The following is a 17,114-nucleotide window of genomic DNA, read 5'->3' on the forward strand; positions in this document are numbered from 1 at the left end:
CAAGAATGTGACACATGCCCTTGATTGCTTCCATTGTCCTCATTTGTAAGTCGCTTTGGATAAAAGCGTCTTCTAAATGACTAAATATATGTTAAAAATAAAAGCCTGTCCAAGCCTGCTTTATTAAGTATTTCGTATAAGGGAAGTCGGAGACAAGCCAAACTCCTTTATTCTATTTCCATTGAAATATTTCTATTTTGTAATCTGATTTTAACCTACTTCGCTTTGTTGTTGTAAACTATGAAATTCTGCTTGATCGATATTGGAAAGGGTGATTTAATGTTATTTTCTCATCCAGCAAATTGTCTGCCACATGGGAGATTACTGTTTGACCCAACAATCATCTCATGGGCCCTCACCTCCCCTTCATACAGGCTGCTGTCATTGTGGCATAACTGACTCATTGGGGGCCATTGTGAGAACACATCAGGGGGGTCGGCCCACGTTTCTCATCAGGGAGCCGCACTATGACTTTGATGTCTTTTCATCTGTCATGGTGTCTTTTTGCTCAGCAAGACAACGATCAATGCAAACAGATTTAATCTTTTTAAAGGAATATGCTGCACATTCATTTTCAGCAACATACCTTTCAAGATGGAATGGCAACTGGGAGAAAAGGAGATTTTTTTTTTCCTTTGGGCTCCACTGATTTGGAGTGCTGCTTCTGACTAATTTCACAGTTTATAAAACTGAATGGAGAATTTACGGAAAAAAATATTCACCGTATGAGGCGTTCATTATTCATAACAGTATGGTGATATGAAATGACTGATTCTAAAACATAAAAGAGGATATGATGTTTTCGGTGTATATTCAAAACCAGTGTTGGGGAAAGTTACTTTTAAAAGTAATGCATTACAATATTGCGTTACTTCCTAAAAAAAGTAACTAATTGTGTTACTTTCGCGTTACTTTTTAAATATGAGCAGGGCTGGATTGTTTGTTTTTCATATAAAAAGTTATATTTATAGTAAATGTAGAAGCCCTTTCACACCAAACATTGTAAAGAATAAACGTCAGGCTGAAGGAAGAGTAAATTCACATCTGTACAGTAGAACGCAGGAGAAGGTTCAACACTCTTCAGCAATAAAAAAAAACAATGAAGCACAATTGTTAGTTTATCTAAAGTCATTTTTGCTTATTAGTATGGTTGAACTGGTTCATCAAAGGTTAGCAGCAAAGACATTGGTTAATAATAATGGGATTAGATACATTAAACAACACAGATGTATGTAATTATTGCAGGTTTGCGTCATATTCTGAGTTTGCATTTCACTGTTTTAAATCATTTTGATGAATACTAAATCTGTTTTTGTTTTTTTGTTTTTTCGAGAGTTAATGAATTAATGCACATTCACATTTAGTAATTTAACATATGCATCATATGTTCAGCTATGTCCTAAAAACATAGAACTTTGTTCTCAAAATCGTTTAATTGAACACTGTTGTGGAGAGAGGATAATTTCAGCCACAAACTATGTTCTACAGGTTGCAGTCGATAAACGCTTGAACCTTACTATCATGCGCTCACGCTGCAAAAATAAATGGCCTGTCTAAAATGGTATATAGCCTCACCGTGTCTTGATAGGAGAGGTTTCAGTAGTATAGGATCTCTTACCTGCCCACTGCTCATCACAGACGGTGAACAGGCTGGTTTTGTTGGTGAGCTCTGGGAGCAGACTGCTGCATTCCATGACAATGGCTTGTGGAATCATGATGACGCAGGAAACCAGCCAGATCAGAATGATACTCTTGCGGGCTCTTTTGGCAGTACTCTTGAACTTCAGGGGGTGGCAGATAGCGTTCCAGCGATCTTGGGCAATGCAGCTCAGTGTCAGAACCGATACAGACACAGAGATTGTCTGGAAGACAACAGAGAGAGGATGGAATCACAGACACCACAGTGTAGAAAAATTATGGCCAGACAAAGAACGTACACATATTCTAAATAATGCAATGTATAACACACAATAGGACCGTTTTATTTCATCAAAATATCATGGGTAAGTGAACTTAATATTTGTCCTCGATATAATTTTCCATTCTACTTTTCATCCTTATTCTTGATGAATTTAATACAATCATCTGTGGTAAGAAAAAAAATTGTGAAATAAATATATTGGCATGGATTTGATGAATTCTGTGAAGATATGTGGTAAAACTGAACAGTGAAATGAATTGTTTTGAGTTAATTTCACTCAAATAATAAAATACGTTAATAAAAAAGGTACATGAACTCAATAACTGATTATTCAGCTGAACTCAAACTGCAGGAGACTTCTCAGCATGCTTTGCACTAGACTGAATAAAGAGAATAAGTGTGAAAAAAAAAAGTTATTTTATCTGTTTTTGCACAAGATTTATATATACTGTAGGGAGAAATACAAAGGCTTACAACTATATGCATGTTACTTAACTGTGTACATCTAAAGGTGATGATACATGGGGTAACTTTTTGGCTTACAGGGTTAAAATGTACAGAGCTCTGCACATGAAATATATCATACTTGATCGCAATTTAACCAAAACAGAGGAACAAATGAATAAGTTGTGGGAACAAATTCTTAAATGATGGCCAAATGATTTTTATTTTTTCCACATGTCATTAGTGGGTCTCCGTACAAAAGTACGGCAGAGTAGACATGACCTAGTGAATGCAGTTTTTACCCCAAAAATTAGGTAGAATTTCTCAGTATTTCCTAAAAATAACATCTGATAAACTTAATCTGATGAAATTACAAATGATTACTGGTCTAAAACAGGGGTCCTGTTTTAACTTTTTTGCCAGCCAAAGCCCTTCGACAAGAAATATGTTCTTGAAGTATTTCCTTAGTGTTTAAGATGGATGCTATTTACAGTAAGTACAAATAGCGATGGATTATATCTACACTAAGTGAAAATAGCAGTATTTTTTAATGATATGCTATTTACACTGTGCAAATAGCTATAGATTCTATTTACACTGTTAAAATAGCAAGATTTTCTGCTATTTATACTACTTATTGCAAATAGTGGCATTTATCTGCACCTCAGTATTGTAGTACATTATAAAACAGCATGCAATAATAACGTACTGAGTGTAAATTTTAATTTTAATTCAAATTTATTAAATGGATGCCACATTATTGGGACAATAAAGCCCTCCCTACATCTACCCAACGCTACCCAATACTTTATTTTCAACTTTTTGATTATTTCCTTCATTTTTAATGAAAATAAATGCCTTTTTTGATGCGATATGAGATTTGAAAAGAGAGAAAAATATTTCAGCAAAAGGCAGGTTTGAACTCAGGACGATCGCATCATAAAGCATGCACCTTACCATCTACACCACTGAAACGGTTATTTAACAGGCATCTTTTGTCAGTGTTGACTGTCCCAATCACACGTCGGTGGGTGGAGTTAGTGTTAATAGCCTCTGCCAACAACGCAGGCTATTTGCACTTAGTGTAAATAGACACTCCGTTAAGGGCTGCGATTTCAATAATTCAACAACACATTTACATTTTCACCGTTCTCTGATGTTGGCCACATGACATGTAATAAGTATTAGTGTTTTATTTTGACTTTGTAGCTGGACTTTAAAGTGAACTGACTTTTTATTTGCGATTGTGTTTCAGTCCACAGACAGAAATTAAAATTGTACTTTTATTTATTTTCTTAATGCCTATGCCTTTTTTGCCTTAATTTCTTTACTTTTAAACATTCAAACCCTTGAAATGCGTCAGGTGAGCAGCATGAATGCACACATGTATTGTGCTGTAGCTGAAGCAGTCCAGTTTGGATTGCTTTGATTTACTGACAAGTGTATATTTTGCGTTCTGTTATAAGATATAATGTAAATGTGGATTGCTGAAGTTCCATTTTTAAAAGAACAGAACCCTATTTAAAAACAAAAGGACATCAGATGACATGATTATCGCTTGATTTGCAATGCATGTCTTCTGTGCAAATTGGTCAATTTCCAAAAGATATGCTTTTGAAGTGCACCATACTGCGAATGTCTGAACGCTTTGGCATAGCATCTATATTAGACTTTTTCCATGCTCCATTCCTGCTCGAGTAGAATTACTTTTGATGTTCTGGCTTCGTCCTAAACATCAGCTCAAAGAAGTGTCTGGCACGCAAGATGCAAGCATCCTACATTATATTGGCATCAATCAAACGTGACATTTTTTTTAGAGTGTCAAAAGGCATGAATGCAATTAGAAACAAGTGATTTTATTCAGGCACATATCAACACTTGAAGCAGCTGCAGCCATGGCTCACAGCTGCTTCTTCAGTCTTGATAACTTCAAAATTCTCATTAATATTCAGTTATCCATCTAGGGAAGATAACCATGCCTATGAGGGATATAGAAGAAACAACAGAACTTGTAGCATTCACACTGTGAAGGATATGACAGCTGAAATCCATCCATCCATCAGGTCCTTCCAAGAAAGAAGGCTGAGTAAATGTGTTCTTAAAAAAATGACTAGAGGAACACGTTGTCATCTCCAGAAAATCCATCAATTCCATCTACTGGTGTTGACAAGTGTGTCATTTATAACAGTACATCTCCAGCTCAAAAAAAAATAATAATAAAAAAACACTTTCAAAGTGCTTAAGCTGTTGATGTGATTCATTGATGGGGAAGCAAAGCAATCACGTAAAAAATGCACACAGCCTCTAGAATCTGCTGGTAGGTCGACTGATGTGTCAGAAGTAATATATGCTCAAGATCAAAGGTGTCATAATTCACAAATGTACAGATCTCAATACATTTGAAACTTCATTTTGAGAGGGCTTGCCTACAAAAGTAAACTAAAATATAGTGCCAAAAGTACATATGTTGTCAGCTTCCTCACCTGTAAGTAAGGTAGTATCTTGCACAGGGTCTGTCCGAAGAACCAGGTTTCTGTAATGTCCACCACAAGACTTGCAGGAAGACATGTGATTGTGACCAGGATGTCTGCGAAGGACAGGTTCACGATGAAGTAGTTGGTCACCGTGCGCATGTGATGGTTTTTCCAAACTGCAAAACAGACTGAAAAGAAAAACTCCTTGAAGAATACTTTGTGGCTGTAAAAACCGTTACCAAACGTAACAAGTATCCAGTGGGTACGGAAAGTATTCAGACCCCCTTAAATTTTTCACTCTTTGTTATATTGCAGCCATTTGCTAAAATCATTTAAGTTCTTTTTTTTTTTCCTCATTAATGTACACACAGCACCCCATATTGACAGAAAAACACAGAATTGTTGACATTTTTGGAGATTTATTAAAAAAGAAAAACTGAAATATCACATGGTCCTAAGTATTCAGACCCTTTGCTCAGTATTTAGTAGAAGCACCCTTTTTATCTAATACAGCCATGAGTCTTTTTGGGAAAGATGCAAAACGTTTTTCACACTTGGATTTGGGGATCCTCTGCCATTCCTCCTTGCAGATCCTCTCCAGTTCTGTCAGGTTGGATGGTAAATGTTGGTGGACAGCCATTTTTAGGTATTTCCAGAGATGCTCAATTGGGTTTGAGTCAGGGCTCTGGCTGGGCCATTCAAGGACAGTCACGGACTTGTTGTGAAGCCACTCCTTCGTTATTTTAGCTGTGTGCTTGGGGTCATTGTCTTGTTGGAAGGTAAACCTTCGGTCCAGTCTGAGGTCCTGAGCACTCTGGAGAAGGTTTTCGTCCAGGATATCCCTGTACTTGGCCGCATTCATCTTTCCCTCGATTGCAACCAGTCGTCCTGTCCCTGCAGCTGAAAAACACCCCCACAGCATGATGCTGCCACCACCATGCTTCACTGTTGGGACTGTATTGGACAGGTGATGAGCAGTGCCTGGTTTTCTCCACACATACCGCTTAGAATTAAGGCCAAAAAGTTCTATCTTGGTCTCATCAGACCAGAGAATCTTATTTCTCACCATCTTGTGGTCCTTCAGGTGTTTTTTTGTGTCTTGCACTGAGGAGAGGCTTCCGTTGGGCCACTCTGCCATAAAGCCCCGACTGGTGGAGGGCTGCAGTGATGGTTGACTTTCTACAACTTTCTCCCATCTCCCGACTGCATCTCTGGAGCTCAGCCACAGTGATCTTTGGGTTCTTCTTTACCTCTCTCACCAAGGCTCTTATCCCCCGATAGCTCAGTTTGGCTGGACGGCCAGCTCTAAGAAGGGTTCTGGTCGTCCCAAACGTCATCCATTTAAGGATTATGGATGCCACTGTGCTCTCAGGATCCTTAAGTACAGCAGACATTTTTTTGTAACCTTGGCCAGATCTGTGCCTTGCCACAATTCTGTCTCTGAGCTCTTCAGGCAGTTCCTTTGACCTCATGATTCTCATTTGCTCTGACATGCGCTGTGAGCTGTAAGGTCTTATATAGACAGGTGTGTGGCTTTCCTAATCAAGTCCAGTCAGTATAATCAAACACAACTGGACTCAAATGAAGGTGTAGAACCATCTCAAGGATAATCCGAAGAAATGGACAGCACCTGAGTTAAATATATGAGTGTCACAGCAAAGGGTCTGAATACTTAGGACCATGTGATATTTCAGTTTTTCTTTTTTAATAAATCTTCAAAAATGTCAACAATTCTGTGTTTTTCTGTCAATATGGGGTGCTGTGTGTACATTGATGAGGAAAAAAATGAACTTAAATGATTTTAGCAAATGGCTGCAATATAACAAAGAGTGAAAAATTTAAGGGGGTCTGAATACTTCCGTACCCACTGTAGATACAAGGTCTGGAATCATTCCTGTACATACAGCATTTGTGTTTCTGAGCGCTCAGGCTACGAATCCTGTGAAACACTCAGAGACTCGTAGAAGCAAGATTAAATGGAAATGCTTCAGGAAATGCATTTCTTCTCCTGTTTGCTTTTGTTAACTCTTTTGTAGGGATGGGCCATATATCGCATGCGATATGCATGCGCATCTCGTCAGTAAAGCCGGTTCCTTGATTAGCGCTAAATCTCCATCACCTGCTTTCAAATGGAGCGGCATTTAATACACGGAGCCGTAGTTCACTGACAAGCTACGCAATTTGTGTTCATTGTCGAAGGCGATATATCTGTAATAATGAAAGCGATATTGCGTAGCTTGTCAGTGAACTACGGCTACTATGGAGATTTAGCGCTAATCAAGGAACCGGCTTTACTGACGAGATGCGCATGCAACCAGATGCGATATATCGCCCATCCCTACTTTTGGTTAGGTTTAGTGATGGGTTTAGTGTAGGTGAAGTGAAGTGAAGTGAAGTGAAGTGACATTCAGCCAAGTATGGTGACCCATACTCGGAATTCGTGCTCTGCATTTAACCCATCCAACGTGCACACACACAGCAGTGAACACACACACACCGTGAACACACACCCGGAGCAGTGGGCAGCCATTTATGTTGCGGCGCCCGGGGAGCAGTTGGGGGTTCGGTGCCTTGCTCAAGGGCACCTCAGTCGTGGTATTGAGGGTGGAGAGAGCGCTGGACATTCACTCCCCCCACCTACAATTCCTGCCGGCCGGAGACTCGAACCCGCAACCTTTGGATCACGAGTCCAACTCTCTAACCATTAGGCCACGACTTCCCCAGGAAGGCTAAGTTACTTTTAAGCACAATAGAGCATTAACCTTTTAGTGCCACTCAACAGAGATTTCCTTTCTGTACAGCCGCAATACACACAAAAACCACCATAGTAAAATGGTGCCACATGCTTAGACAAAATGTAACTACTAGTTTTTAGCGCCATGCATTCACTGGACATTTCACTTTAAGAAAAAGGTGTAAGGAATTCATTTTTTTCTTAATTTTAACAACTTGATTTAGATTAACTGTATTTGGATTTTGACTAGGGGTCTTGCTGGAGATATATAAGACTATCTCTCCTATGTTAATTTGTATGTTGTTCTACTTGATGATGAGTAATTGTTATGACGCTGTATGCACATTTGTGTAGAAAAATCAATGTAAATATATAGGACTGGCCGGCTCATGAATAACACATGAAATAGCTGTGGATTACCAACTGCCTTGACATAGCAACAGATAAGCAGCTAATTGACATCAGCTGATTAACGTTGATTTTATTTAACATATTTAGTGTGGCACTTAACAAAATCAATAATTCAGAGCTTTGTGTCAGGCAGTACTGAATAAGGATGCAATAAATAGCACTGAAAAACTGAACAAAATAGACAGGAAAGTTCATGTATTACTAGTTATTTTTAATTTAGCTGGTAAACATGTTCATATTTATTATGTCTTGATGCAAACTCCATACTTGCTATTACTCAATGTATCAAGACAGATATCAGCTATACAGATAACTTAATGTGTATTGAACAAGAAATATTAACAAACCCAGCATTTGTCTGCAATTAAGAATGCACTGATAATGCAATATGGGTCATACAAGGTAACAGGAAAGACGAGGGTTACTAGGGACAGCTCTGAAATAGTCACAAGACATAGAAAATGGAATTTTCCCTTTAGAAATATTCACTGTAGTAAGTGACGACTAGCCCTAGTCGCTCTATATTGTACATGTGATAGGTGAAATATGAGAAGACTATTAATATCTGATTTCTGGGTTGCTTCTCAGCGATCGAGGAACTGAAGATTAAATATCTTTTGCAAAGGCCCACTGACAAATACATTTTTGTCTGCTTTCATTGTTAATGCTTTGGATTGTGACTCAGTTCTGAATAATTGCTGTACACTAGCGTGTCCTGATAAGCCTAGGATATGTGGCAAATGTTCCTTTTTTTCTTGTTTATCAGAACAGTCTGGTCTTTCGAGGCTCTTTTCTTATCCCTGTTTCTTTTGTGCAACCCATGACAGCACAGAGAGATTTTTGAAGTTAAACAACTGAATGTTTTGTCCCCAAAACTGGGACTTGTGAAGCAACCAGAGAATGAATGAAGACACAGCTGTTGAATCAGCCGAGAGGGCAGAGCAGAAGATGGGCTGATGTAATGACCTGAAGCCCCAGCCAATATTAGTGTTGGCACATTTCCCAGTTTGCCTGCCAACTTTCCTCATTCCTATAAGAGACATGCCCAGCGGTCAGTGAATCCCAGCTTACAGGCATTATGGACAACATTATAGCACAGGTTTGAAGTTTCACCATATAAATTTTGAGGGACAAGTCCTCTCTGATAGTTAAAAATGTCCCAAATTCATCAATGTCACAATGACTGAGATGGCCAATCAAAGAAGGTGGGCTTTACAGTTCAAGAGATCGAACACAAACTCCGAAGCAATGCTTTAGTGAAATAGTTTGAGGTGATATTCAAGTAACAAAACGTTTGTATGTATATTTTTAATGATAAAGTTGTGAAATAACCAACAGTAATATCCGTGATCTATGGCATATACAGTGGGGCAAATAAGTATTTGATGCACTGCCGATTTTTCAAGTTTTCCCACTTACAAAGAATGGAGAGATCTGTCATTTTCATCTTACACCTCAACTGTGAGAGACAGAATATAAAAAACTAAATTCAGAAAATCACATTGTATGATTTTTGAATAATTAATTTCCATTTTATTGCATGAAATAAGTATTTGATACAATAGAAAAATAGAACTTAATATTTGGTACAGAAAACTTTGTTTACAATTAGAGAGGACAGACGTTTCCTGTAGTTCTTGACTAGGTTTGCACACACTGCAGCAGGGATTTTGGCCCACTCCTCCATACAGGTCTACTCCAGATCTTTCAGGTTTTGGGGCTGTCGCTGGGCAACACGGAGTTTCAGCTCCCTCCATAGATTTTCTATTGGGTTCAGGTCTGGAGACTGGCTAGGCCTCTCCAGGACCTTGAAATGCTTCTTACGGAGCCACTCCTTAGTTGCCCTTGCTGTGTGTTTGGGGTCATGTCATGCTGGAAGACCCAGCCACGACCCATCTTCAATGCTCTTACTGAGGGAAGGAGGTTGTTGTCCAAAATCTCGCAATACATGGCACCATCCATCCTCCCCTCAATACGATGCAGTCGTCCTGTCCCCTTTGCAGAAAAGCACCCCCAAAGCATGATGTTTCCATCCCCATGCTTCACGGTTGGGATGGTGCTCTTGGGATTGTACTCATCCTTCTTCCTCCAAACACGGCGAGTGGAGTTTATACCAAAAATTTATATTTTGGCCTCATCTGACCACATGACCTTCTCCCATGCCTCCTCTGGATCATCCAGATGGTCTTTGGCAAACTTCAGACGGGCCTGGACATGTGCTGGCCTGAGCAGGGGGACCTTGCGCGCGCTGCAGGATTTTAATCCATGATGGTGTAGTGTGTTACTAATGGTAACCATTGAGACTGAGGTCCCAGCTCTCTTCAGGTCATTGACCAGGTCCTCCCGTGTAGTTCTAGGCTGATCCCTCAACTTTCTCAGGATCATTGATACTCCACGAGGCGAGATCTTGCATGGAGCCCCAGTCCGAGGGAGACTGACAGTCATCTTGAATTTCTTCCATTTTCTAATAATTGCACCAACAGTTGTTGCCTTCTCACCAAGCTGTTTGCCTATTGTCCTGTAGCCCATCCCAGCCTTGTGCAGGTCTACAATTTTGTCCCTAGTGTGCGTAGACAGCTCTTTGGTCTTGCCCATATTGGAGAGGTTGGAGTCTGATTGATTGAGTGTGTGAACAGGTGTCTTTTATACAGGTAACGAGTTCAAACAGGTGCAATTAATACAGGTAATGAGTGGAGGATAGGAGGGCTAACAGGTCTAACAAACTAACAGGTCTGTGAGAGCCAGAATTCTTGCTGGTTGGTAGGTGATCAAATACTTATTTCATGCAATAAAATGGAAGTTAATTATTTAAAAATCATACAATGCGATTTTCTGGAATCCTTTTCAATATTCTGTCTCTCACGGTTGAGGTGTGCCTACGATAAAAATTACAGATCTCTCCATTCTTTGTAAGTGGGAAAAATCGGCAGTGTATCAAATACTTATTTGCCCCACTGTATTTGGCAATGGTTCAAATTGCAATAGTTAAAATTGTTTTCTTTTATTCCTTTAAATCCTTTAATTATTTGATTCCCTTAAATAAAAAGACCATTGCATCCCCACCCCCAGTGTTCACAACATGGTTAGATTATTATTATAGTGTATCCAGGAAAATCTGGACTTGAGGTTTAGCGATTTCCAGTTGGCGGATGAAGATGCTTTGATTTAGCGGCAGAGCAGAGGCACGGTTACAGCACATAGGACATTTTCAAAGCATCCTTACAGTGGTAGTATGTCTAGCTCTATTTCTGTCTTTCCACTTGTTTCATGTGCTCATCACATGACCACCCCTGCTCTGGTTGTTTGATGAAACCCCCCTCAGCACATCAGTGCACTTCCAGGAAAAAAAAAAAGACACTTATCAGAGCTCTGCAGTAGCTTTGCGACAGAACGCTCACCTGCCAGAGTATTGCATAATTGCACAATTGCTGTAAGATGATATAAGTAACCCTTGAAGAGAGGGCAGAGAACGAGAAGAACTAATGTTTACAACTCAAAAGTAATTCAATCCCCATCATTTTGTTAAAAGCTCCACTTGATAGAATGGAATTACCAGTAGAAGCAATAACAGAACTGGACATAATGCCGATACATTTATCTAAAGACGGACACTCACCGGTCTATGCCAGATCAAATGCCCTGCTGGCTACAACTAGATCTGGATTTCACACGTCTGAATACTGCACATGATTTCATACGTCTAATCTAACTATTTGCAAAGACCTCATGGTTCATGGTTCAAACACATACATTTTTGTAGAACTGATTTTATTGCTAAATTAACAACATTACCTTTTTTTCTTTATCTTTTTTTTCCCCCCATTTTCATTTTTTCTTTTTAAGAAATGAGGGTCCCGTGTGATTTCTAAAGACTGATAAGAACCACTGTGACAGTACACACAAAACTTATAGCTATTAATTCATCATTCAATCATTTTTGTTCGTTATTCCAATACAGGAGTACTGAACTCCAACCAGTCATCTCTAAAGATATTGTTATATCATTGATTTTATCAATTATCAGTGTCTATTTAAAAGAGCAAACATGTACTGGTATACGTACACTATAGGTATAATACCTGCTTAATGGTGTATTTTGAGATACTGTTATAGTATTTAAATTTAGGTGTGTGTGCCTGTGTGTCTGGTATTTGTCACGTTATGGGGAACAACTGTCCTCACAAGGATAGTAATACCAGTAAATGTTGACCTTGTGGAGACATTTTTAGGTCCCCATGAGGAAACAAGCTTATAAATCATACATAATGAAGTTTTCATCTAAAAATGCAGAAAGTTTTCTGTGACTGGTAGGTTTAGGTGTAGGGTTGGTATACAAATGTGTGTGTGTGTGTGCATGCGTGCTTGTGTGTGTGTGTGCACAGACTTTTATTGGTGTAGCCTGACATATTCATTCTGATTCAGTAAATTCATTAAAACCATTTCATTTAGATGTCAATACTTGAAGTGAATTTACCTAACATTTATATATATATATATATATATATACATTAGAGCACTTGATGTAAAGGAAAATAATTTAAAATGAAAATGGCCTTTGTACTGTCGTGATATCTTTTAAAGTCTTCACCACTTAACAAAACCATTCATTGTGATTTGAATAATGTGGTACTTTCAATTTAATTTCATAACACTGAATATTTCTGATATGACATCATCTTCCACATGCATTTAGCAAAGTAACCTGTGGATATGGCTATATCAGATATATTTAAATATTGTATACAGCAGTGTATCTATATTAAATACATTTAACTGCTTTATCATATATATGACTCATATCAGAGCAAATGTGAGGGAATAGCTAAACAAATACCCATTTTTACAGCAAGAATAAGGTGGATAAAAAGGTGGATGGCAATCTGCAGTTCTACTTTAAAGAGCTATTTGTGCCTGATTTATTCCATTAATTTTTATTTTGTTCATATAAGTTTGTTTACATGTTGGGTTCAGTGAAGGTAAATAATATTTTGACGTATATATAAAACCAGTTCATTTAGATGCAACCATTTTAAGGTTATGAACAGATCAGGCAAGCTTCAAAATAGCAGACTCTTTTGAAGTCATACATACAGGAGCAGACGAAATGTAGGCTGCTATCCACTGAAAATCTCATTATTTGTTGCAGCGCTCAAATCAAACATTAGACGTGCTGCATTAAGTTTCACATTAATGGTCACAAGACACAAAGACAACCAACAACATTTGACGTCAGAGACACATTTGGGGCCAGAAAGAAAACTGTGCAAAGCAAATTTCTTAGACTATGGCAATATGATTTACATACATGCAACTTCATCCTTGATGATCAATTGGATTCTGCATATCGTGCTGCATAACGCTTTGTAAAAAATGCCTGCATTGGCCACATTTGAATCTTTGGAGGCTGTTCCTCTTTACATCAAAGAAGAACAACTTATTTCTATTTATTGCCATTATTAGATAAAGCATCTACTTACATCCTCAGCCTTTTATCCTAGCAACTATAGCAGTACATATGCACCCCGATTCATCGAAATGTCTCCTGTGAGCTTGGTAAACTGTCTCTTTATGCTTCCTGCACATGGAATGAGCTGCAGCATACTATTACCTTACAAACCCTCTCCTATTTGAATGCCCTTACAAACTGGAAACATGTTGCTGTTTTCCATAATCCTTGACCTGGGGTGAAATGTTTTATGGATATCGCTGATATATGTCCTGTATGTCTTTCTTCTTTTGCTATTTTTCCTGTGTTGCTTCTATGTTTGCATTTATGCATAAATATGTGACTTTTTTAATGAAAACTGTTGATGCCATCTTCAACTGGTCTCCCTGGAAGAATTAGACTTAACCATCTAAATAAAGGACAAATAAAAATAAAACCAGAGTTTTAAGTACAATATGATTTGACGGCTCTGGTGAAGGGAAATATTACCACCAAATAATGACTTTCAGTCTCACACAAAGAAATCACAGAGCTTCGGAGGACTTTAGCCATGAATTCCAGCCAGAGTTTAGCCTTGGATTTATTGTGAAGGGTGTTGTTTCAATTCTGATACTGTTTGTTGGATAACAGGTCCAAAACTCATTGGCTGAGGTAGACTGCAATTCTGTTTGATGCACTCACTGAACCTTTAAGAAGAATAGCACATGAAAAATATGAATAAAAATTTTTAAGTCAAGTAACATTTCAAGGGACCCACGATTAATATGCAAAAATTAATTAACCAATTACCTTGGCTATATCCATATCATTGGGGCGTTTTATCGTATTTCTAAATTCCTTGAGAAAACTTCAAATGTCAAAATTTGCATTGAGAAATGTGACAGCCAAATGATTCTGAGCCATCCACAGAGACATACAAAATAGTTTAAAGCACATACATTCATATAGTCGCTCGACCAAAATTCCACTAATCCATCACATAGCCTGTGGTAAAAGAGCAATGCAGCACTTGATTTGATCTGCCAGAGGACTCTGGACAAAAAATAAAAGATTAACTAAATGTAGAGGAAGAAAGAAAGCCGGAGGCTTGGCAATTTGTTAAAACTGTAGATGCATTTATATGTGCATGTGAGGATGCAAATATTCTTAAATCTTAAACTAGAAACTGCAAATAAACCAAATAAATAAGTGCAGTCCAAATAAAATTAATTAGTAGCTTTAATATCTTCAAATACCTGAACTCTACACCTTTTTAAGCAGAGAGGAGAAATTATTTTCTATAACATTTTATGAGTTACAATATGATCCCGCGCGCAAAGCAATGTAGCAAAAATGATGGACAAAGCTGTAGACCGGTGTTCATCTGACAGTAAAACATTTTAAAGCACAGCTGAAATCAATTACTGAGTTACTTGCGTGTTTCAAACTTACTTACCCAAGGTGTTTCCGACCAGAGACACGAGGAAAACTATGATATATCCAGCTATGAGCACCCATTCATACTGTTTAGGATGCAAATATTCCCTCCAGATGTATTTGAGAAGTTCATCATCTTCATCAATGTGAGAATGGGAGTGAATGTCCGTGGAGTTCAGATGCTGCGCTGATGTTAAACAGTCATTACAGGCTTCGTTAGCGGTGATCCCCGACATGTTTGGCGCGGACCCCGGCTCTCTCTCCAGCATCGCGGATGACTGACACCGCGCGAGTGAGGGGAGAGAGAACACTGAGAGTTGGCGAGCGTCGTGACGCACTGTGGACCCCTCAGCCTCTAACCAATTAGTTAGCAAGATAAACCTACAGAATGCATGTTTATTCAATAGGTCATGTTTATTCAATTGCTGTCAGACTTATGTCGCATTATAAACAATGCCCATACACAGTCAAACAATCCTATTTTATTACTGCTTTATATTATATTTGAGTCGCGCTGTCATCCACTGAAAAAGTGAAACAAGAAAGCGTATTTTTATATAATCGAAATCATGATTTTCGATTCACACCTGTTCAGTTTGAATAAAGCCAAACAACACTGACCATATAATAATAATATTAATAAAGTAGTATTTTCACCTGACGCCAGAGTGTTGATGTGCAGAACACATACTGGCTATAGCTTTACTGACTGTGGGGTTTTTATTTATTTGTTTGTTTATTGTATGCATGCATGCATGTATGTATGTATGTATGCTGTAGTGGCTATGAGTCCACTTTGGTGACTGGACAAAACAAAAAACAAATAAAAAAAAAGGCTTGACACTCACAGTCCAAAATATTTCATTGTCCACAGTGTTGTTGTTCAAAAAGGTAACTTTTTTTACAATTAAAAATAAAAATACAGGATGAAAAAGCAAAATCTTAATAAAGGACTGCAAAGATATGAGGTAGATTGGAGCTTTCACATGGAGTCAGACCGAGAGGTCAAAGACTGTCACTTTACTTATTTATGTATGCATGTATGTGCATGTTGTACATAACAGAAAATGTTACGCATTGTAGCATTCAGAAAAAGCACTGGAAGACTCAACTTCATCTGCAGAATTTATTAACACAGGCCCCATCCACCAACAAGGACCCAAGAACACACTTAAAGGCAGAACATAAAATGCAACTCCATTTACATTGACTAACAATAGTTTTTTTTAGTTTATCTAAAATTCTGGCTTTATATTATTATTATTTATCTTTTGTTTGTGGTGAAACTAAGTTGTAAAAAGCCAACAAACAAACAAGCTTATGTGTTGTGTCTGTGAATGTGTGTGTGTATACCTGGTCTTCCATACGTTATGGGGTCCAAGTGTTCCCCACAAGGATAATAATACCAGTAAATTTTGACTTTGGACCATTCCGTCTATGGAATGACCCCAAAACACATGAAAACTCAACATGTGTGAGTGTGTGTGTGTGTGGGAAAGATGAGAAAGGAAGGAGACTTCATAGAGTTTAGAGTTCAGTTATATTGGGATTTATTTGGGATTTAGATCTGTTTCAGTTACATTTTGTTACCATTGTGGTAAAGAGAGGAGCTTTAATGGACTAAATCCTGTTAGGGAACCATATAAAATCACTTTGAAACTTCTTAATGTGGACACTTCAAAATAACTTAATTTGACAATGTGCAAGTTGCATGACCAAATTATGTTTGTGTTACTTAATTCATGTGGAACTGATGTACATGATTAAATCCAGCAGTCTTTGGGTTGGTAAATTCAGGGGGCATTTACATGACACTGTTTTCAGCTAAAAATTGAAAGCTTGTTGTGCATTTTAACTTCAGACCCACGTGATTTTTGGTTTAAACCAATAAATTGTTATGTTTTCATAATATGAGCAATGCCTGGTCACTGATTGGTCCCTGATCAACCAATCCCAATGAAGATATGACTTTTAATTTAATCTGATTGAGCTACAGGCATCACAAAAGAGAGACATCACTAACCAACTAGACAAGAAGAGGAGGACGTCCATATTTGACTTTTTATATGCAGATTTATGTTTATGGTAGCCTCATCAACTTGCACGCATTATAAAATTAAGATATCAAATGATAATATTCAAAGTTATTTTGAAGATCTTTCAGAGTTGCAGAACACAGAACACAAAAATTGTATGTCCATCGCAAATGGACATCAGGTCTTGAAAGATATCAACAGCACCTCATGAATTATAGGTTGAGAAATTTGT

At 38.0% G+C, this 17,114-nt stretch overlaps 1 protein-coding gene across 1 annotated transcript in view; it reads right to left on the bottom strand.

The window, feature by feature from the left end:
• Nucleotides 1-15,082, bottom strand: part of LOC306882077 (orexin receptor type 2-like) — a gene marked incomplete at both ends in the record, with an annotated part of 32,361 nt that extends 17,279 nt beyond the window's left edge. The window contains 3 exons of the mRNA XM_079436530.1: nucleotides 1,619-1,862; nucleotides 4,849-5,027; nucleotides 14,866-15,082. Of these exons, the coding sequence (XP_079292656.1) occupies nucleotides 1,619-1,862; nucleotides 4,849-5,027; nucleotides 14,866-15,082 (640 nt within the window). The remainder of the gene's footprint in view (nucleotides 1-1,618; nucleotides 1,863-4,848; nucleotides 5,028-14,865) is intronic.
• Nucleotides 15,083-17,114: the final 2,032 nt, after the last annotated feature.

This window comes from Barbus barbus, assembly GCF_936440315.1.
Source record: "Barbus barbus genome assembly, chromosome: 16".
NCBI classification, from domain to species: Eukaryota; Metazoa; Chordata; class Actinopteri; order Cypriniformes; family Cyprinidae; genus Barbus; species Barbus barbus.